The sequence below is a fragment of the Vigna unguiculata genome, chromosome 3 (assembly GCF_004118075.2).
Source record: "Vigna unguiculata cultivar IT97K-499-35 chromosome 3, ASM411807v1, whole genome shotgun sequence".
NCBI classification, from domain to species: domain Eukaryota; kingdom Viridiplantae; phylum Streptophyta; class Magnoliopsida; order Fabales; family Fabaceae; genus Vigna; species Vigna unguiculata.
In genome coordinates, this window is record NC_040281.1 from 23,868,437 (window position 1) to 23,893,181 (window position 24,745).

The following is a 24,745-nucleotide window of genomic DNA, read 5'->3' on the forward strand; positions in this document are numbered from 1 at the left end:
GAAGATATTGGTTGATCTTAGAGGCCTTTTGGCTTGGGATTAGCTTGAAGAACACATGTATGGTTGGCTAGGGAGAGCCACCATCAGGTTTTATAGTTCTTATGCCTTTGGTTATTTGCCTAATGTGATTTCAGGTCTGTAAGTGTGATTCTTGCAAGGTGTTAGTCTAGATTTTTGTGTGAGTAAAAAATCTTGTGAGTTTCTTTGTTCAAAAGCGTAATTTTGGTGTGTGATTTGTAAAACTTTTGAGTATAGTGGAAACCAGGCTCAGGTTGTTCGGGTAAACTGAATGTAGCTTTGTGATTGAGTGAACAAGTATAAAAACAAATGTGTTATTCTCTTTCCTTCATCTCACTCACTTTAAATAACTTTAAAAACTCAAGATAACCAAGTAATTCATTCTTTGTTGTGCTTTAATGTGTTTTGTGTAATATGAGGTTGCATACCTATTAGAAATATTGATTGGAACAAGTCTTATGTGTAAAAGTTTGTTGTTTGAGTTAAATCTGTGAATTATGCATTCTACATAAATTCCCAAAATTTTAGCCGATTGATTTAAAATTTTAATCGACTGTTTCATAGCCTCAAGAACAATTTAATCTGTTGTTTTATTTTTTGACCGATTGAAAGTGTACTATTCTGTAGCTTTTGTATTCGAATCTCACTGTTTATTTGGTTCAATCAAAAGGGGTTTTATGCTTTCAAAAAAGTTTTAAACAGTCAATTCAATCTTCCCTTCTTGGCTTAAATCACCATTTCAAACTAACAATTTGTATTTTGTAGCATTCATGTTCTTAGTGGAACTCAATCAGTTGATTGAAATCTATAAGTAGTCTATGTGATCAGATGAATCGGTATAAAAATACTATGTATGCCCTATTTTCTTTCAATCTTTTTAGGCTTAATTACTCCTTTCATCTCCATTTTGGTTGAAAAGTTGCAAGTAGGTCTTCATTTTTGTTTTTTTTCCTTCAAGTCCCAATTTTTTTAAAGTTGACTCAATTAAGTCCTTTTTGTTAGTACCTTACAAATAGTGTTAAAGACATGTCACGTGTTAGTACATAATTTTTTTTTCATTCTTTTTTTGCAAATTTTATGGTTGTCCACATGTTAGGTCTCGTGGTATGACACATGACATGTGTAGTGCCATGTGACAGGGTAGTGTCAAGTGTCATTGTCTTGTATACAAATCAGATCCTATATATGCTTTTTTTATTCAACTCATTACCATTTTTTTAATAGAACAATGTTGTCCCTCTACAAATTAGGACCAAATTTATTATTTGAAGAAATATTGATGTTAAGTCAATTTCAAGAAAAATATTAGTATAATAATTATACAAATAATATATTTGCTTCCAATTTGGAGAGAGACAACCTTACTTTATTTTTCAAAAAAAAAAGGGATTGAATTAAATCAAAAAGATATATATAGGCACTGAATTTAATACAAGACAATGACACATGGTATTGTCCTGTCATGTGGCACTGACAGTGCCCTGTGTCACACCACTTGTCCACCATTTTAAAAATATGTTTACATTGCTTCAACGCTTAAATGGTAATAAGACACTTGCATCAAAATTTACATCGATTCTAAGATGAATCGATGTTATATCTCTCCTAATTTAAAAATTATCAATGCTTTTAATTTTACAATATTTTCTAAAGAATTGATGAAATATCTAGTCATAAAAAGATAATTTTGCATTAAGTCCACTTACATAGGATGCAATATATATACATAAAAGAGTCATAAATTATTTGAAAGCATTCTAGTGATCACAAAGAGATATACAGTCATATTAAATCATTTTGAATCACATGTGACCGTACAACATCACATACATGCAAGATTTTCAAAATGACTCAAAAAAATAAATAAATAAAAGATGAACTTAATCTTATATAGATTATGATCAAACAAAATGTGTTCTACGTCAAGACAAGACTTTTATGGTAGAATTTGATCTTAAAAAATATGAGTAGAAAAATTGTAAATCTAAAAGAAATATTAATGTAAAAGAACAATTTTCTAAAAAAAATAGTGATCATTATAAAATAAAATTAAAAAAGAAATATTTTTCTATATATGAAAGTCAACTTCCAACCTCTAATTTTATGAAATAAACAAACTTTATTTATGAAAGATTAGTTCTACTCTTGATGTCTTTACAAAATAAGTGTTATATATTTTTAATTAAAAAATTTACTTATAGTCTTGCATTAAAGGAAAGAAAAGTTAGTAATGTGTTCTGAAATTAGAGCGTGGTTTAAAAAAAAAATAAGAAAATTGATGAGGAATAATAGAAAGTGGTCCACGTTAGGCTGCGGCAAAAGCACCGCCGTTACATATGCGGCGAACCGATTCTCTTTTTCTCTTCCCTCTCATCATTTGCCACCGTCACGCCACTCTCCTCCAATTGCACCCTTCCACTTTTTCTATTCTTTCAATACCTATAATTACCCAAATTTACCACAAACACTTTCTTGCTCTTCTCGATATTTCCCATAACTTCAATCAAATATACAGAAATAATTCTACAGAATAATATATAAAAAATTCTACGAAAATATAACTATCTAACAAATTTTGTTCTTTTTTATATTTTCTTATTTTCTTTATATTCCAACGTGATTGTGGATAGCTTTAATAGAGAAAAAGGTCAATTAAAGATCCCCCTGTTTTCTTTTATGTGCTCTCGTGTTTCATGGCTGTAGCCAATGTGTCTTTTTGAGATTTTTTTCCACTATAGGGAATAACTTTTTGGCATTTTATTTTCTTAAACATTTATTTTGCATATTGTTAATTTTCCTCCGCAAGTAATGCTTTCAAAACTCAAACCTTTAATAATTTCAACACAGTTTATTTATCATCAAACATCTTTAGTTTATTTCACGTAATGCATGCACCTATTTATTTTGTTTTTCTTTCTCGAGTGCACTTCATGCAATTTTTTTATCCTTATTATGTAGTTCAACACATAAGAGAGGTACAATGATTCACATGTTAAACTCCTTAACTACGATTAATTGTTTTACATTAGTTTTGTGATGTCGCGGTTTGAATCTTATTCGTGGTCTTTTGTGCCCTATGGATCTATGAATATCCCGAAGTTTCAAGTTTCAATTGAGAATTTTGACAAGACATGACTTTAGAAGGAAAATTTTCTCTTTTTAATCTTTCTGTGACTATTACGCAAGAAAAGAACTTTATGTTAACCCATCAAAAATATTAAATTTTTCTCTTCAATAAAGAAAAGGAAATACCAAAATAAATTAAAAAAACATAAAAAGTGGTATATTTATGCAATCAATAAGTGTTTGTGCACTCTTATTGATGTGTGTGCACAAATGCATGCAGGTTGCAATTGATTTTACTGTTGTCTTAAAAAGCTTTTTGGGTGGGTAAATTATAATGGTTGAATTTGTCCGAAAGCAACCAAAATAAATTTATGTGTGAGTCTGAAATACTCTTGTAATGGAAGCTATAATGCAAATTCTTGAACTGGAAAGTGACCCTTTTGGTCTCTGAGTGCACCATCACGTTGTGAGAATTGCAAGACTTATCATTATACTGTTGGTTATGCGCATGAAGCAAACAGATCAAGCGTAAAATTCATTCCTCATAATTATCCTCTGCATTTTCCTTCCCAGTCAAAGTTTCTCACCTACAAACTATGAATATATTCACTCATAAAACTCTAACCTTAACACATACGTAAGAAATTGTTCCATTCTTTTCTATTTATTACTCTTTATATGAATAGGAAGACACATAAAAGAATGTTATGGAGAGTTAAAACTTTGGATGTTAAAAAAGGGGGGGGGGGGGGGGGGGGGAAAGAGGAATAGAAGAGGTAATGATGAATCATGATGCATTGTGTGTGTGAGAGAGATGAGAATAAGGGGATTTGTTGCAAGGGCCAAGGAAGAGAAACAATAATAATGTCACAAACAAAACAATCCCTAAAAGAAGACAAGGACACCAAACTCTAAAAGCCAAAACCAGCCTCACAAAGTAGTGAAAAACTGTTAGATGTACCATGAGTCATTATTTTAAAAGATTCCATCAGAAAGGGGCAAAAAATCAAGGCCCTTGTTATTATTATCACATGGATTGGGGACAAATAGATGCCTTCATGAAGAGGGGGAGAGGGAAAGACTGACACAAATGCAATTAACCCATGAATATGAGCTTGTCATCACGTGAAAGATGCTCTTATTTTGGTAGTTGGATGGGGGGAATTTGTCTAAAGCTCTTATATAAGGTATCTTATGTTCTCTGGATCCAATAAAAACAAACTTTCCCTTCTCTAACTTTCTCCCAACTCAAACCAAGTTTCCCTCTTCACTTAACCTATTCTAAGTTCAAGCTCACCTTCAAGCTAACCTCTTTTTGTTCATAGATTCAGAATCCCTCAAACTTAAAGGTGTTTTTTTTTAAGTAGATTTTAAATCTAACTTAACCGTTTACTTTAGTTAAGAAACCTAGCTTGATAAAGGTAGAGAAGTGTGAAAATTGGTCAAAGTAACTGTTACTGATACCACTTCTTGGATTCCTATTTTGGAGTATCTCCTGGCAATAGATTATGCTTTCCTTTGGGCATCAAACTTTGGAGGATTGGTTGGCAACTAGCTAACCTTCCACAAACCACTAGGTCAAGTAACCTCTCACCCACCACACCACCTTGTCTTTGTCACCAAGAATCAAAATTCCATATTTCCCACTTTCTATCCACCTTTATTTTTTCGCCTTCAATTGACCTAATCAAATATTTTGTTCTTGAGTTGAAATTTGAAAGATCCTTGTATTATAACTCATGATCCAACACCCCTTCTTTCCAATTCCTTGCTATCATTACTTTCATAGGAAGAAGGATTCCCCTTTGACTGCTTTTGGGAATAACATAACATAATAATAACTAACCAATACAACAAAGCTACGCCAACAATAGAATTACCATTGTGCTCTTCACTATTCTTGGAAATTTTAATATCTCACGTCCTTTCCTACCATTATTTTACTCCACAATTCATCGCTGTTAACTTATTTTATGGCTACAAATAAATAAAGCAGACCTTGTGCACACTTCACAAATGGAAGGTCACTTATTACACTAAACTCTTTCGGCCGAAAATGAGCACACTTTTTTTTCTTTTGTTTTCACCCTATTTTTTCCTTCTAATAAACACACTCAATTCAATAGTATCACATTTGGGCGTATCTTGACCTATTAAACGTGCTACATCTATCTGATTGACCAATTAGTGTCATATTGGCCCACCTTTTTCATTAAAAAAGTATAATTTATTGTTGATCTCACCCTTATCAAACAAAATGTGTAAAAATAAACTTCCATCTTCCATCTCACAAAGAGTAGTTTAATGTATTTTGGTTGGAGAAAAAAGAATTTTGAAATAAACTTTTTTAACAGTTGATGAATAAAATCCTGTCATTTATTTAAATACATAAATGAGGGAAATTAGTGAATAAGAGATGTAGTGGGGATATAAAATTGTTATGAGGGTATTTATGGGAATTGGGTTGAATGGTTTGAAGGTGTGAATTCTTTGATTGTAAGCATCCGACAAAAGCAGTGGAGATGCGGGAAACCGGAGGTAACAATTCAAACTGCATGGTTAAGATAAGAATAAGATATTATTATCAAATTCAATCAGCATTATTATATTAAGCAATCAGTAACAGTAACACTAATTATTATAATAATAATAAAGTTGTGAATCTTAAACGAAATAAATAAATAAAAAGAAAAGAAAAAAAAAAAGAGGATTTGGTGGAGGGAGAGATTCTTAATTCTGTTGAAGATAACTGGAATCTAACGGTTGTAAAAGGTTGTCCTTTTCAGTAATAAAAAAGCAATTGAGAAAGAAAAACAGAAACAAAAAAGGAAAAAGGCATCTTTCTCGTCTGTGCAATGTTCCAGACGTAATCTGAGGCAATATCGAGAGTGGGGTCCACTGCCCAATTGGATCCCTTATCTCTAGAAGCGTGTTAAGATTGGCCAAACCAAACACGCCCCAGCGCGTGCTTCTCACGTGCCATATGATTTTGTTTTAGAGGTATCTGGCCAGCCTGGGAGATAATAGATTAGGATTCCACAACACCACCATCTTTCTAAAACTTTCATTTCTCTGCAAAAACAAAATACTTTAATATGCAAACGTTTCTAATAATTTGTACGAATTGTACATGCTGAAAAGGAAATTAGTTCAAAACCCTAGGCCCATCTACCCTCTGTAAGATTCTTTTTCCCAAATTAAACACTCTTTTGTCTTCTCAAAATTCTAAAAATTCCCGTTTCATAGAATAGGTAGATACAAATCTTATTGCCTTTAAAACTTCTCTTTCTTTTTAACCCTTTTCATCACTTACTTTAAATTCATCTTAGAATCTAAAACTTCAAACTAAACCCATTCGTTGACTTGGTAAAACTCAATTCAATCTTTTTAATTTCAATTTATAATTAAAAAATTATTTTATTGTTCAACCAGGTTATTTTATAGAGTGTTCCACCATTAGGGTCAACTTCAAGTATTGTTTGGATCTGAAATTTTACTACTGCTTATTCTAAAAAGCGTTTGGAAATGTTAAAAAACAAAAATATATTCAAATTGTTTTTTATCTTGATTCTAATATGAGAGTATTCGATAAAACATAGAGATTGGTTATTCACAAATTCAATATGGTGGAAAAAAAAAACTATTGATTAGAAATAGTGGGCATTTTTTTTTTCTTCTGGTGGCATCTAAAATATCATGGTGAATGTACAAAATTGTCTATTGCAACTTACCAAAGTCATCAATCGATGGCAGACTAATTTCTGAAAATATCTTGGTGGATTGATTATGAGATGACTTTTTGTTTGAAAATCAAAACTAGGGTTTAAGGAATGGAAGTAGATAAGAGTCAAATCTATGGAATAAAATTTCATGAAATGCCATAATACAAGAAAATGCTTTATTAGTAACTAATTTTAGTGACCAAAAATTGTTAGTTACTATAATTACTAATTTATATACAAGTTTACAAAGTAAAAAAATTATTGATTACTAAAATAGTTACTATTATGAATAAAAAATTATAATTGGTCACTAAATTGGTTTTTAAAATTAGCTACCATAGTTTTGGCTACCAAATAAAACTGGTCACTAAAAATTAGCTACCTAAGTTTTGGCTACCAAAATAACTTAGTTACTAAATTGCTCTCTAATTAATTAGTGACAAATTTAGTAACCAATTATAATTTTTTATTTATATTAGTGACTATTTTAGTAACCAATAAATTTTAATTTTGTAAATTGGTATCTAAATTGGTCAATACAGTGACTAACAACTTTTAGTCACTAAAATTGGTTACTAATAAAATATTTTCTTGTAGTGAAGACTCTCATGTGTAAGTAGAATAAATAAAAAAGCTTTTTCTTTAGAGGTGTCTATGGTTTGTTGTAGTTTGATGAGAGAGATTCTAGTGTTTTTCCTTTATATACTTTGAATGAGTATATCACTTGTATCAATTATTATTATTATTATTATTATTATTATTATTATTATTATTATTATTATTATTATTATTTTACTTTTACAATAGTTTTTTAACATTAAGAAATGAAATGGAAGATATTAAATAGTATAAATTGTTGTTTTCCTAGGTCAAAAATATAATTTTGTGATTGAAGGAGAGTAATTAGGCTATTTTGGGACCACTAGAGGATTAGACACGTTGTCACCATTTATCTTTATTCTCTGCGTGAAAGATTCTCCAATATCGTTTTAAAGATTATTCTTTATGATTCCACGTTTTTTTTTTTTCAAAATTGATTCCAAAATAGTTAACTAAATATTATTTGCTGTTGAATGGATGATAAACTTATACCAAACTAATTGCTAAGCAAACTGCTAAATAAGTTGCATTACTAAAAGCCAATTCGATGATTAATGGAAAGACCCAAAGATAATTGCTTCGATGGAACAATTAATATTACGGTAAAAAAGACACTTTTTCAGTAAATAAATAGATATTCACTATTTATATATCTATATATGAAGTGAGAATTGTTGCAAGGATAAAAGCGCATTTTTCTACAGTTTGTTAAACAGCACCACACCTTTTCTATTTACACGTGGTGACTTCTTAAAAAGTAAATTAAAATGAAATTTTAATATGTAAATGAAGAAAATGCTTATAAGTGTAAATTATATATTATAGTTAGTACATACATTTCTATTAAGTAATATATCAATGATAACATAAATAAATCAACTTAAATAAAAATTTTAATTTTAAATACATAATCGATACTTAAACAATAAACTTAGCCTTCGAATCTACTTAAACATTCCGAAAATTTGTCTATAATCTTTCCAATGTCAAATTAAATATCCTTCAACTAAAATATACCAAATTGAATTTCAAGAAAGAGGAAGAATTGGAATGTTTGTGTTCAAAAGGAAGTTGCTTAAATAAATTATATTAGAAAAATTCTAATCGTATGGTGACAATAATAAAGTGTGTTTTAAGAATATCATATCTTTTACTAACTCTTTATAATATATATATATATATATATATATATATATATAAGAAAATTGATAGTACTATAAAAAAAACTTTATCGAAATAGGTTGTATTTTAAAGGGATTTTAATTTTTGCAAATCATATTCACTCCTTAATATCTAAAGTTTAACTGAAACTTTGGTGAACACGTATTTGTGAACCAATATAATTATTCTAATCAGATTACATATTTTATTTCATTTCTTTTTTCTTTGATATGAAATATATTTTGTTAAAAATAAGCGCTTCACAAGAATAAATAAATAAAAACCTAATGCACTTTCCTTACCTTTAGCATTTGAAATGTTTCATGGAAGTGAGTTGGATAAAAGTGAATAGGTGTGCATACAAACGAAAATATAAAGTATAATTTTGAAGTATTATTCAACATCTTAATCATCTTGCCGTAAAATTAGAACACTTCCATGTCAAAAGATACTTAATAGTTGAAGGTTTCAACCAAAATCAATTATCAATGAGGAGACTGTTCAATAATATTTTGCTAACTTCCAATTTTGATAGAAAAAAAAAAAAAAAAACAGAGGTAAGACCTACTTTCGTTCACGTGGTCGCAACTCAATAATTATGGATGAATTTCTGATAGTTAAGAATTGAGAAAAAATATGACCATATATGGAAATAAGGATTTGAACATATATAACACTTAAGAACTCCTTAGGTTTTGAGTGACATATTGAAGAGAAAAATCTATGATACTATCTTCATAAATATATCCATTGAGATTTTTAGATGGTTTAGATATTTATATCATACATTTTAATAGCAAAGTCATATTTATGTTTTAAGTATTACACTATATGTTACAATAAAATAAAGTCAAATCATTCTTTTCACCCTTCATTTTTATTTAAAAAGTCTTGATTTGGTTATTTTTTCTTTAAGTTTTTCTCTAATAATCTCCCTTTTATTTTCGTCGTTTGTGTTAATTTTTTACCACAAAAAATTGTGACATTACTTTTTTAATTCTAGAATGGTAAAATACTATTAACTGTCGAATGTATTGATCAACTAGCACAAAGTTATTTTAATTTAACAAGTGACATTAAGTTTGAGTCCTAAAAGTGTAATTATATTTAATATTAAAAGGAAAAGTTTCATTAGATGTAATAATTGTTATTACACGCAATGGTCCTATCATGCTCAATGAAAAGTACTTGTTTTTAAAATCATCACCAAAGCTAATAAGTAATATAAAAAAAAAAAAAAAAGTTATGGAATTAGTTTTTATTATTGACTTTTACTAAATGTTGAGCTTATTAAACTAAGATTCAACTATTGTTACATAAAATAACTTCTTTCTTATATGGGCATCGCAGATCATTCTCACATTGCTTTCACCATTATTCCTCTTAATTTTCCTACCTTGATTTTTTTTTTTTACAACATACATATTTCACATTAATTTAAACATATTTTATTTTTTCCTCTCTTTATTTAATTTTCATTTTATTTCTCTCACATCAGACAAAAATATAGATACAGAGTTCATCCCTTAGCTTTATATAAAGGACATTCTCATAAACCTAGTAAAATGAAATATATTAATTTTATAAATACTTTAAAAATATAACAAAAACAAACATTATTGAATTTTAAATTAACTGGACACACTCATTTAATTAAAAAGATAAAATTTCTCAACTAACCATTGAGCATCTGTTGGTCAACTACGTTTACTTTGAAAAAAGCATCAATTGCAACGCGAAAATATTTGAATCTATGACTTACTATTCAGCATCTTCCATGTATTTACATTATATGGATACAAATGCTTGTGAAAAAACACATAGATTTACTTTTAAGTAATTTGAAGAGATTAAGGTTTAATATAAATAATATTGTATTTAATAGAGTATGAAAATTGAAAGAAAAAGAAAGTACACGTGTTGGAATCTCCGTGAACATATATTCCACCTTTGGTAGCCTTCTCCTTCCAAAAGCAGATTATTCTTGACTTATATTAAAACCAAGATGCAAATGATGGTTCTTTCTTTGTTTTTGACAAAAGATACAAAATAGTTTAGAATATCATATTAAAATAAGTTATCATCATTTGACTGGACCAAACTATTCTTACTCATTCGCTGTAATGCATGATGGTATATTAAATATTCAAAAAGAAAATAGGTGAATCCTATTCTTAAAATAAATAACCATTATTACACTTGTTGTTTGATGAGTGAGAGAAAAAGAATCTAAATTATGAAAAGTACATTAAGAGTGTGAGAGAGAGAATTTTGAATTTTTACATTTAAAACTGTTTTTTTTCTATTTTTCTTTGATTAAACAAAAAAAATCATATTTTTCTTTAATTAAAAAAATATCATATTTAAATAAGCAATTCTCATTTAATTGAAAAAATTAGGGAAAAATGCACCTGAATATTTACATTTTATACCTTTTTGGAGCACCTCTTAGTCGTAAATAGTAGAAAAGTTTACATTTTATATTTGTTGCAAAGTTATTTCTTTTATATTTGACGAAGTTTCGTTCTTTATATTTATCAATTACAATAAACATTTCATCTTTGTAGGTCAAAACTTAAATTGCCTATTAAACTGCATATGTACTAAATACGGCAATTTTTCTTAAAGAAATAAAGTAAAAGTGTTGGTCCAATGCACGAGTGATTATATATTGGTAAAACTATTGTAATGTTTAAATTAGTAAATGAACGAATACTTTTGAAAACAAAAAAGTTAATGAACGAATAGAATAATAACAGTATTCAAAAAATAGTTTTCTATTATTAAAAAAAATATAGTTTACTTGGTCATAAGGGTGGAGAGAGAGTTAATGGATGAAGGCAGATCAACAAATTTTTTTAAATTAATATATAAAGTTATTTTATGATTATCACTAAAATGTGAAAATTGTATTAAAACTAAAAATTAGTTGAAAGGTGAAAATCAAATAAAAAAATGAAAAATTAGATTAATTCTTTTTTACAAAGCGTTCGGTCTCGATTATCTGAAGATGGATCATATACTCAAAGATAAATATCAAATATTCAAAAGTGACCTAAAATTTACGAGTTCAACAATTGATATAAATTCGTCCTTATTTAGTTTAAATTTTATAAAAAAATAAAAAAATTAGATAGTAATTATTATCTTTGTAATATTTATTTTTTGTTATTATCTTTGTAACCATAATATTTTCATGTTGTGAGGAATAAAAAAATAAAAACAATTTGTAATCGATTTGTCACTACAATATTTTATAGTTTAGACCACACTAAATTAGACAACGATTATACAAATGTGGCTTAAACATATAATAAACATTTTTATAAATGTTGTATAAATATTATGAAAAATCATATGATTATATAACTATTGCTTTAAACTATGTGTGCAAAACTAGTAAAAATGTGGTCTAAAAATATGGGTGAGGTCTAAAATCAACCTAAAAATTTGTTGTCTATTGTGAAGATTTTAAGCAACGGTTTTAAAAGTATTGTCGTACTAAAAATTGTTGTTTATTACCTATAGTTACACTCACCTATACCACACCTAAAAAGTTGTGGTCTAAACATCTTTACACCACGATTTTTATAATTTATATCATAATTTTATGTCGTTGTCTAAAGTAATTTTTGTTGTAGTGGGTCTATAAATAAAATACTAATTTTCACCGTTAATGGACAAAATTATTTTGACCTAAGTGTTTTTTTATTTTAAGTCAAGAAAGTTCTCTACATATTTTTTTTTTCGGTTTAAGTTTAAGGCCTACAACTTCTTACCAGAACAAATTGGTGCCCACCGTGGGCCGAAAATGAGATTCTAAAGACGAATCCTCATTCCCCTTAGACTTTAAATGGGGGGTTTATGTTCTGGTATGTCAAATAGTCTACATCGCTTAGGAGTCGAAACCAAATGCAGTTTAAATACTTATTCCTCTTTCCACCCTTCGTCGCCTTTTAAGGATAAAACCGTGACGGGACTCTAGGCTCCAAAGCGAACAATACCTCGGAAACGCAGTGATTAATCCTAATGATAATATCAGGCTTATGGTCAGAAATATGCTTTATATAATATAATTTTGACACTTACATAAGTAATGATTATTTTATCTCTCTCTCTTTTAAGGGAGTGCTTTATATATATATATATATATATATATTCATGAAGAAGTATTTCAATTTTTCTCATTAAGTGGTTTTAAACTCAAATGAATCTTTCTCCTTTTTTCATTATCATCTATCAAGTTGGGATGTTGACAAGTTGAAAATATGTTTCATGTAACATTAATGGTTCTTCTCTTTTTTACGTAACTTCTCTGATAATAAACAATACTTATCTCTTTGGGTTGCATAACTTCTTACTTCAAATAGTGATAAAAGCACATATTGTACTAAGTAGGTATATAGTTGGGTCAGAGTTGACATATGTTTATGTAAAAAAATATTGACAAATAATTCAATTTTAACTAGAATCTCAAAAGATGATTGAATGAAGCTTATGTAGCTTGTGTTTAGCATGGATCTTTTAACAACATATGTTGTGAGGACATTTCCTGCATCACAATATTAAACTTTATGAATATTCTTTAAGTTCATATCTACTTAAGGTCTTTAACTGTACTTATCGTTTAATCATCAATATTTCTTGTCAGATGAAGCACATGCACTAATGATTTATACAACATCTATCAAATGCAATTTATTCATTCTTTAAGCTTTGTTGTGTCAAGTATGAAAAAAAATTACACAAAGGGGTGTGTGGGAAGGGGGGATGTTTGAATTGTGTTTTAAAATTTTTCATAATTTTTCGCTTGTATCGTTTGTTCAAGCACAATTAGATGATATGTAGAGATATAAGATGATATATAAAAAAAATTCACAAGTTTGATTTTAGCTTTTTTTTCTTTCTTTCTTTTGTTAGTTAAACAATTATAACATGCAAAATAAAATATTAAAGAAAGAAAAAATACTCAATATTTGTGTATACTAGTTTGTCTGATCACACATACTATGTCCAATTCTTGATCAACCAATCAAGTTCCATTAAGTAGGTTAACATTTCATAGTACAAGTAAGTATTCTTTTCACCAAGCCACTTTTCACTCCTGGTTAGAGTATTCTTTTAGCTTAAAGTCATTCCTTCATTCAAGTATTCTTTCTATAAGTTACTTCTAGCTTGATTAAGTATCTCTTTGCTATTTTGTTGGGATGAATACAAACAATGTTCTTACAAATCCTGTTAGTGCAAGGAGAAAATTCAATAGAGTTTTGACACTTGTAAGTAATGACTATTCTTCGTATTCTTCTTTAAGGAGTGTTTTTGTTTATATAGGCTCATGAAGAAGTAACCTTTATTTCCGTTGAGAAACTTTAGACTGAAATGAATGTCTTCTTCTTCTTCTTTCCACTTTTTCTTGTTGAGTTCGGACATTGAAAAACATTTAATGTTCTCCATGAAACACTAATTGCTCTCTTCTTTACATAACTTCTCTAATAGTTGACAATATTTATCTTTTTATGTTGCATAGCTTTTTACATCAAAGAGTGATAAAAAATGCACACTATTTAAGACAGATAACTTGGCCAGAGTTCACATATGTTTGTGCTAGATAAAGTTGGTTGACATTTCATCTTTAGCTTGAATCCCAAGAAATATTTGAATGAAGCTTGAATTTGGTGTGAATCTCTTGATGACAGATGGTAAAGACATTCTTTGCATCATAGACTTAAGCTTTACAAGTATTGTTTGAATTCATGTCAGCTTAAAGCCTTGGATTGTACTTATCATATGATTGATCAACATTTTCTTATCAGACAAACCCAAGAGAAGGTGTCTAAACCTTTGCAAGAAAGTCAGTACTGCCTTTTTTTTATTTAAGAAAAAATAACTTGTAATCCTATATTCAAATACTAACACATGGTATGTGAATTATTTTGTAATGAAGAAAGATCGAGTGATGATTTAATGTAGGAATAGGAATTGGAAATTGAAATTAATCTTTATATTGTCAAGAAACCAACATAAAAGGAACATGAAGTTCTCTTATACCATTTATTTACTATTCCTATGATCATAAGATTGACTGTACAAAGCTTTAGACATAGGTGTAAGATTGAAATCCTGGAATAATACCTCATTGCCATGAGTAAGATGTGTTATTGAAACGTTAACCAAAATAAGATTAAAGTCTTAGGCTCAACGATTCAAACTATCACGAATGGTACTGGTGAACTTTGCTCGATTTGGAAAAATTTCATGATCCTTAAAATGCGAGATCACGACTTAGAGGTCATTGCCCAAGGTTTGGACAATCTTGTCATGGTATTCTTTCCCATCCAAACTGGAACGATTAAGCATGTAAGGTGTTATATGAATCTTTTGGCGGTCTTTGGTGACAAAGATGAAAGAGAAAGTAAAAACCCTCGCCAAGAATCAAAGAAATATGCTTTTTGAATTATCAAAATCAGCACACAACATCCATTGTCGATAGAGTAGTGGAGTATCCTCTAATGTGATCAAACACAATGGCTTGCTTCCCAACGTCAATAGTGTAGACTGAAGAAGAAACGTTTAAGTCTTACAACACTACAAATAATCATGTAAATTGTGACAATTGTTTTTATATATTATGACGATTTGAACCATCACAATTTATGATAGTAGCAATTTCATGGACCACTATTAATTTTGTCAATACAAAGTATAATATGACGGTTTGAAATAAACCACCACAACAACCGTCATTTTATATGTATACGTCATTTTATACGGTGTATACGTATAAAATAACGTTTTTATAAGTGTAAGTTACCATAGTTAAAACTATTCTCTATAAACAATTTCAAAATAACTAGTGACACTTTGAAATACTATTATTCTCATTGTATTTTGACATTTTCAACTATGGTAATTTAAATATTATATTATTTATAGTTATTCACCCGTATTTATAATTTTTGTAATATAGGAAAATTTACTTTTTATAATAATAAATAAATAAAAATATGAATTTATAAAGTGATAAAAAAAATCAATGCGACAATAATGTAACTGTTATAAAGCATGTATAATATTTAATCTATAATAAGTTTTAAAGTAACCTTATTTATGATCTCTTAATAGATCTCCTTAATTACACTTTTAACATTTAAGGAGTTTTACATCAACAAAAAAGAATATAAACAATATAATTTATAAGAATTAGCATGTTACCATCATTTTTACAATTAAATATAGTTTTAAAATTTTTATTTGGTACATATTATCTAATAATAAATTTTAGTTATAATATTCTTAATTCATGTTAATAATAACAAAACAATAAATTATTATTTAATTAGGTTCCTTAAATAGTTTCTGTCTCAAAATAATATGAACTAGAAGAATATTAAATTTTTATCACAACATTTTAAATTCAAATTATTATTATTATTATTATTATTATTATTATTAGTTTGAGATAAAAAAAATCATTTATTTGAACACTTGTTCTATTTTATTATTTTTCGTTTAAGTTTCTAAAATTGGAAGAGCTCTGTGTAGTATTTAATAAATAAATAAATAAAAATGACGAAGGAGGCAAAAAGTAGGATAAAAACATTTGATGAGTCTCATAAGATGTAGAAAAAAGAAGAGATTTTTATTTTCTTGAATGTTGTGTGTGGTTTATTTAGAAAAAAAAAAAAAGAATGTTGATGTAAAGTTAGGAAATAACAGAAGAATGAAAATAAAAGGCAATGGGTTTAGAGAGATGTTGGATTAAATACGCGAGGACCCGAAAGTGACTTTTAAAACCTTCGTCGTTGCTCTCGTCTAATTCTCTCTTTCTCTTATTTCTTATTTCCGCAGAATCTTGGCGTTCTGAAATTTGCCTTCACATCGAACCCACTTTCCTTATTTTCTCTTTACCATTCGGAATCTCACTCTCTTCCTTCCTCATCCTATTTATTTCTTTATTTCCTTTCCTTCACCCTCTCCTCCCTCACTGTTTCTTCATCTTTTTCTTCTCCTGCAAACAAAATCTGAATCTGAAGGGGCCACCAGAGAAAACACGATCCAATGGGTTCGGTTCCGCCAGAACTGAGCTTGGATTTAAGACCCTCCTTTGTCCCCAAAACCATCACAGATTTCCTCCGCCACCTCTCTTCCGCCACCGACAGGCTCGCCACTCTTCACGATTTCCTCGCTCGCTTGGAAGACGAGCTCCGCAAGATCCACGCCTTCAAGCGCGAGCTTCCTATCTCCATGCTTCTCTTAAACGACGGTTAGTTCACTTCCGTTTATGTCTTTTTCCTTTCGCTCTCTTCTTTCTCCTAATTCACACTCTTCTCTTTCTTTTCCTTTCTGCCACAGCAATTTCACTCCTCAAGACGGAATCGCAGAAATGCCGGCCGCGTGATTGTCCACCGGTCTTGGAGGAGTTTATCCCTTTGAAGAAAGAACGTGATCAGAATGAAGGAAATAACTATAATCATAATGACATGGATAACGAATGCAGAGATAAGAAGAATTGGTTGAGTTCGGTTCAGCTTTGGAATAACAGTACTACTAATAACAATGCATCTGATCGGAAACAACACCACCAACAACAACTTCATAAATTAGAAAATAAGGTAGAACGACTAAAACACACGAAAACCTCGATGCAGTTAGTTCTGTTGTATTGTTTGTACTTCTAGTGTTGTTGCTTTTCCCATCACAATTTGAGCGGAGATCACCTAATTAAACTTGGATATATTTATGAGGATGCTGAGATTTTTGACATAAAAATGGAAAGAAAGTAATACGTGGATGCACAGAGTTTTTTTTTTTTTTTTTGCTGATTATACTTGTTCAAGCAAACAGGGAGTAATGCTAAAGAGTGATTTTTTTGTTGGTGATGACAGAAAATTGAAGAGGGGCAATCTGTTGGTGAGGATCCTTTTCAGTCGTGCAGCAATAGAAATGGAGGAAGAAGGGCTTTTATGCCTTTCTCCAGGTACTCTTCTTCTTCATCTTCTGTGCCGGTGGCAACAGCGGGACTGGGTGCTGCAACCAAAGAAGAGAAGGAAGAGAGTGTTATGAATAGGCTTTCTCTTCAGACCCCTTCTGTGAAAGAGGGGTGTGGTTCAAGGGGATCCAGAAGCAGTTCCAACAGGGCTGTTTCTTCTTCTCCTCCTACGGTGCACCCCAGTTTGAGGGCATCATCGCTTCAGCAGACTGCCAGGAAACAGAGGAGATGCTGGTCCCCTGAATTGCACAGACGATTTGTTAATGCTTTGCAGAAACTAGGAGGTTCTCAAGGTAAGAAGTTGATTTTTTATTTGTTTGTTGTTTATTCAATCTTGGTATGAAATTGAATTTTGATCTATGTATATTTCACTTTCTTAATCTAGAAATGTCATGTTACTTTATGTTTCTGATACCGATTTTCATAATAAAAGACTCAATTTTTAATCAATTCAGATACAATAGGTCAGTAGAAAAGTCCAAGAATTGATGCTGGAATTTGTTGAAATTATAGATGTTGGTTGAAGTTAGGTAGTGTTTGTTCCGTTAGTTCACGTGTAAAGTTGTTACTTAAAGTTAGATGAGGAGACAGATGGCATAGGAGTTTACAAATGTCGTATTATCTGTCAATCAGCAGGTTCATTAGGCCAAAACTAAAATATTGATCTCAGAAAACACGGATTTGAAAGGGCATGTTATACTGAACGTTGCTTGGTTCATTTGTTCTGTCAATTGCAGCAGCAACACCAAAGCAAATTAGAGAGCTGATGCAGGTTGATGGCCTGACGAACGATGAAGTGAAAAGCCACTTACAAGTGAGTTTTTAGCAAAGATTTTTGATGTGTGATGGAGTTTGGATTGGGATTGATGATTGGTTATGTATGATTGCAGAAATACAGACTTCATACGCGGAGAGTTCCAGCAGGAAGTGGTAATCAGCCAGTTGTAGTTCTTGGAGGTTTGTGGATGTCTCAAGATCAGTACAACGACTCCTCAAAAGTTAGCAGTTCAGGGTCAGGTTCTCCTCAAAGTCCCCTTCATTTGACTGCAGGGTCTCGAGGAGGAACGTCCCCAACGGAAGGTGACAGCATGGAAGATGATGAAGATGCAAGATCCGAGAGTTATAGTTGGAAAAGTCATATGCACAAACCTGGAAAAGTTGATGTATAGGATACTACTCTCCACCATGAATTTTGCAGATAAAAGTATACATGGGAGGAGTTTTACGACTACATAAGAATAATACATGATACATATAAAAGAGGGTAAACGAAAAGAGGCTGTTGGAGTTTCTGAAGGTTTAGCTTGCCTTCTATACTGCGTGAGTTTTTCATATGAGACTCCCAATTAAAATATCCTTTCCCTTCACTTTCAGAAGCTGGGCATTTTTTCCATACATTAAAATTCTTTCATTTCTTTCTTTTGTCACGAGAACTCTCTGACGCACCGCAAGAAATTAATCAGTCCAATATTTAGATGGGTCTCTGCAAGTTTGTTGGCTGGAACATTGGCTTCTCAACTCACTCGAATGTTTCTTTCTCATACTTTTATTTGCACAAATATTTCACTTCACAAATTCAGAGATATACTTTTAACAATCATTCCTTTTCTCCTCGTACATTCTTTTCTCTCGCATCAGCTAGTTCTGTGCAGAAAACTGGACCATAATTGTCTCTGCCATTTCAATATTGTGCTCTGGCTGTCACTGCACTGTGTCAAATCAGTACAGCCCCTTCTAAAAGCAAATTTTATTTCTCGCTGTCTTTCTTGGGTTTGAGAAACTGCGGCTGAAAGATATGTTTTTTTTTTTTTCCAATAATCTTTTATGTAAAAAATATTATAACAGTAAAAAAATTTATAATTCCAAATAACGATTTCGAAATTAACTTTATTTAAACTATAAAATCCATTTACTTTACAAAATGCAATTTTTTATTTTTCTTAAAATGAATTTTAAAGCTTTTGAAAAAGAACTTCAGTACAAAGGTAGAATTGCATGAACTGATTTTGATGACAGAAAATATGATTATTTCTTAAAATAAATAAGCAGCCGCACCCTGTATAAGAATTACATATTTTTGGTATAAAATATGAACGCGAAAGAAAAATAATCAAGACCCTCGTATTATTGAAAGAAAAAAATTGAACGATGCAAACTAATTATGAAAAATACATGAAAGTAATTTGATTTGAAAATAACTTCATTTAATCTTCACTCATACTTATTACATTGTTTACTCGTTAAAGAAAATATTTTCTTAAAGATTTTTATGAAAAATAATTCATACTGAATAATATAAAATTTTTGGAAAAGATAAGTAAGTAGTAGTTACTCTTTAACTGTACCGAATCACCGAATTGTAAAATAAAATTACTTTTCGAGCAACGATATTTAACTACTTTTAAATTTGAAAATAAAAAGTATTAACGTTTGATTCCAATTCTTAAATATAAATAAAACACTCCTCTTGAGGTGCAAATATTATGTTTATCCTCATTTGATGGTTTTTTGATTTATGTTATGGTTGTTTCTCATGACTTTATTTTCGTCAAACATATTAAAGTATTCTAATTCGGCAGGCAATAAATAACTTTTTCCTATGGTCAAAATATGAAGGTTTTTTCTCAAATATAATTTCTTCCACTCAAATAAATCTTGGAATCAAACTTAACATATAACATTGGAAAATGTCAAATAATTCAACCCAAACCAGCAAACGTTAATGTGAATTATCTAGTTAATGATAAAGTAACAAAAAAATAATAAAACTAAATCTATGTAAAGTATTAAAAATTATAAGAACTTAGCATATTCTGAGGTGAATTCGTATAAAAAACCTTGAAGATACGACTGCCTTTGATGCATGCATAAAAAAAAAAGGTTTTTCTTTCACAATGCATGGATAAGTTGTTATTATTATTTTTTTAATTTTGTTTAATGTTTTAATTAATTTTTCTTTTCCGTTGTCGATTTATCTTAACAGAGACTAATTTTGGTCATAACATGATGATTATGATGATTGATTATTCGACTAGTTTTCACGTTCCTATCTAATCAAATTTGTTTCATGTTTTAGTTTTAGCATATCAAACCTACCCAATGTACCAAAAAGAAAAAAAATCAAAGCAACACGTGTCAAACTCTAAGAACTGTTTCCTAATTTGTTGTGTTCCTTCTTCATTCATTATTGGATTAGCTATGATAAATATTGAGCCGTTCAATTTGCATCTCCCTAAGTCATCTTATCTTGTAAAATTATTTCATGTCATTATCTCCGAAGATACTATATCCAACCTCATTAATGATGGGTTGTTCTTATATTTAATTTAATAACAACTTTAATAATTTAAAACAGGTTCATAAATAGTGTCTCCAAATTCTTCCTAATAATAATAATAATAATTAATATTTCTCATTGATAAAAACTGTTGGTTAAAGAAGTACATTAAGTTTTAAATTGCGTTTGATTGCAATCAGTATTTTAATTAGTCAAAGGCTTGAACTTGAAACCTCATTTTGTCCTTTTACCTAACCCTAGTATCCCACATGGGAGAAAATAAAAACGTCAGCTATTAATGTTTATCAATTATGAAGGATATAGGTTCATGCATGCCAAAAGAGTCACTTTCAGAAACAAAATTATAGTGGAGAATCTCGCTAACAAAATAATGAAGGAGCCCACAGTGATATTCATTCATAATTATGGTGTGCATTGGGTGTTTGGTGAAATGCGTGAGTGAAAATGATAGAATCCCCTTCGTTATCTTTACACCTTCTAAACCAGGTTCAGCTTATCCAACCAACTACACCATAATTTTAAATATATCTGCTTCATTTCAAAACACATTTTTATCACATCGATATGAATCACACAACATCATTACCTTGTCCTTTTGTTTCCTTTTTTCCTTGTATCAACAAAAATATCTACCTCAATCAAAATTTTGATTCTCAAAAAAAGAAAAAATATCTATTCATTTTTTCCTCTATATCTCTCTATTCACATATAAAGGTTTAGAAGTTATGCAATATGATGGTCTCACTGGTGCTGATAGTTAATGACATTGTTATTTTATCCCAAATGACCGTAATACTTTTTTTATATCTCACTATTTAAGAGACCAATATTTCTCTATGTATAATAATTTTGTATTTGATTTTTTTTATGATTGTACACATTTTAATATACCCATTTTATGTCACTTCTGCTTTTTTATGTCATAAAGTATAATTCAATGATAGTACAATAATTATTTGTTTGAACTTTTATGCATTTTGTGATTATATATATTTTGCATTTTTAAAAACCTAACTTGCATTGTGTTACATCTCAGTTTTTATTTTATTTTACAATACTGATTCCAAATATTTCATCTGTAAAACATGTGATGATATAAAAAATCATCAACTTTTACCCAAAAGTTATTTTAGTTTCCCATTATTTCCAACCAAAGTTTACTATTATATATCCCATATGCCTTACACCCGTTCACGTGAAAAGTTTCAATTTCTCTCTCCAAAACTAAAATTTAAAGTCATCTAATTAGATTTCAGAAAATCTTAACAATATTCTCTTGTAGACAAAGTGAAAAAAAGATGCATATGATGACTAGGGTTAGTTTATTGCATTAATATGAAGAATGGCCAATCACATGGAAGATAATATGCAAGAATATATCTGGTGTGGTGTGGTGTGGTGTGGTCCTACAAGAGAAAAAAGGCTTGTTGAGAAAGATTCTGTGTATGAAAGAAGGAAATGGCAGGAAGAGTCCACACGGCCAGATGCGTTTGGCGAAAGGCCAACCACCACCCACCAATACACAATAAATTTTATATATTCATTTTTTGACCTAATTTGCTTCTCTTGTTTCTGTCCCTCTCTGCAATTTCCTCAGAATCTTCTGAATGTGATGGAACATGAACAGGAGACAAATTTCTTCATAAGCCTCCTTTTGTGTAATCATTTTTTAATCTCAAATCCATTGCTCTCACTCTGGGACTTCTTTTTAAAATCTTGTTCAGATTTTATTCCTTCTAACTACAGGTTTTTATTCAATATTTTAAAATCTTCCTGACTGAATTATTAAACTTGTGCAATTTATTTTATTAAATGTTAAATCAAATTTTTGGCTTAATTTAATTTCATCTTTTGCCCTCCGATTTCAAAAAATGTAGTGGATCCGAGGTTTTTCTTGTGCATTTCAACTTTAAACTCACACAATTTCTTGAATTGTTGTCTAAGGTTATCGTCAATTGATAATTTAACAATACTTAGAATTACCTTAGCATTCTAATGTTGATATGCAGTACTAATATTGTTGTTGACATGACACTTGCACCTTTTGTTTTTAAAAGATTATTACGACTTTTCACTTTTTAAGTTTTGTTGATGTTAAAATCTTAGAAGAAATCATCATCATTATCTTTTTTTTTCTATTATGAGATATAAAATTATGCATGCACATGTATTACAATATTATTCTATCTTCTAATATATTTTTAGAATTTTAAAATATCTCACTCATCTATTAAAACACTTATTCACGTGTAAAATAATATGATCATACATATCAAACAAAAAATAGAGTAAGTTAATATTCAAAAATAAAAACATGCAAATAATATTATGTAAATACATATAATCACATCATTTCCATGCATACAGTAACATAAAAGTAATCATTCGTTACTAAATTTTCATTTGATTTAAAAATAATGCACATAATAAAAAATGAGTGGTGACATATTTGTAAATAAATGAACAATATTTACATCTTATCCATAACAATTAAACTTAAAAGGATGTTTTTATTTCTAATCCTTGTAGATCCAATGTAAATTTACATCAAAGAAGGAGAACCCCGACGTATTACGCTGATCCTATAAGTGTTCCATGATTGTCATGTGCTAATGCGACAACTTTTGCTAATAGCTTTTTGTGTCATCTTACCTACTCCTATTAGAGATCTTATGTAATGTTTGAGTTTGTTCTTCAATGACATATGAAAGAAAGTTATTGACCCTTCAATAATAGAAGATTTGAAAAAGAGGCAATCACAAATTGTGTCAATTGAAAATTTATTTTCTCCGTCATTTTTTGATACAATGGTGCATTTGATAGCCCATTTAATAAGGGAAATTCAATTATTTGGTCCGATTTATTTGAGATGGATGTACCCAATTGAGAGATACATGAAGATCCGAAAAGAATGTGAATAATTAATATTATTGATGGAGGAGCTCCTTCCGAGCTATATTAGTCAAGCCAAGATGGAGGCCTCCAAGGGAGATGGTGGTGCACAAGCTATGGAAAAGGGTGGTGGCCAGAGCTGGACAAAATGAACTGAACTATTAAAAACTACAATGAACTAAAAAATAGTTCGTCTGAGATTGAACTGAAAAGCACTTCAGACAAACTGAACTGAACTACTTTTTTTTTCTAAAATTGAACTGAACTGAACTGCATTGAACTATAATATGAACTAAACTGAACTGCTATAAACTGAATTTTCGAACTTCACTATTTTTGAACAAAACTGCACTACTTTTGAACTGAACAACACTAATTTTAAACTGAACTACACTAATTTTGAACCGAACTACACTATTTTTAACCTAATTGCACTAATTTTGAACCGAACTAACAATTTTTGAATCGAACTGTACTATTTTTTAACCAAATTGTACTAATTTTGAATCAACTACACTATTGTTGAACCAAATTGTATTATTTTTTAACTGAATTGCAATGATTTTGAACCGAACTACAAGATCCTCAACCCCTTGATATTGATCATAACTTTTAAAGATGACAATAATTTTGATTTCAAACCACTTACCATGCTAGATTCAAATATATAATCAATGAAGTAATTAACAAAATCCAACTTACTCATAGGGTCGATCACAACAACAATCAATAATCACATATTAATTCCATTAGGATTTCCCCAATATTTGTCACACTTACCCTTCATCTTCATTGCCATCAATCTTATGCTCACATCACTACTTTAAGAATATTGTCGAATCCTTTTACCAATTCCAAACACCTCCTTCATATACATATGACTAGTGACATAAGAAGAACAAAAAAGGCACATGGTAGAGTCATAAAACATCTTTAAGAATGGAAGAACATACCTTGCATATTCCCAATCCTCTTTTAATGGAACACCACAATTACTTT

The 24,745-nt window shown here is 29.7% G+C and overlaps 1 protein-coding gene across 2 annotated transcripts; it reads left to right on the forward strand.

Annotated features, from left to right (window-relative positions):
* The first annotated feature begins 16,319 nt into the window (after positions 1-16,319).
* Positions 16,320-19,125, forward strand: LOC114179563 (transcription factor HHO6-like). Of its 2 annotated transcripts, none has more exons than XM_028065945.1 (5): positions 16,320-16,830; positions 16,920-17,179; positions 17,453-17,849; positions 18,297-18,370; positions 18,447-19,125. In XM_028065945.1, the coding sequence occupies exons 1-5, from the start codon at positions 16,626-16,628 to the stop codon at positions 18,723-18,725; spliced, it is 1,215 nt and encodes a 404-aa protein (XP_027921746.1). In that variant the 5' UTR covers positions 16,320-16,625; the 3' UTR covers positions 18,726-19,125. The 2 variants fall into 2 exon arrangements, with proteins under 2 accessions (XP_027921746.1, XP_027921745.1); XM_028065944.1 differs by having other exon boundaries at positions 16,323-16,830; positions 18,294-18,370.
* The last annotated feature ends 5,620 nt before the right edge of the window (positions 19,126-24,745 follow it).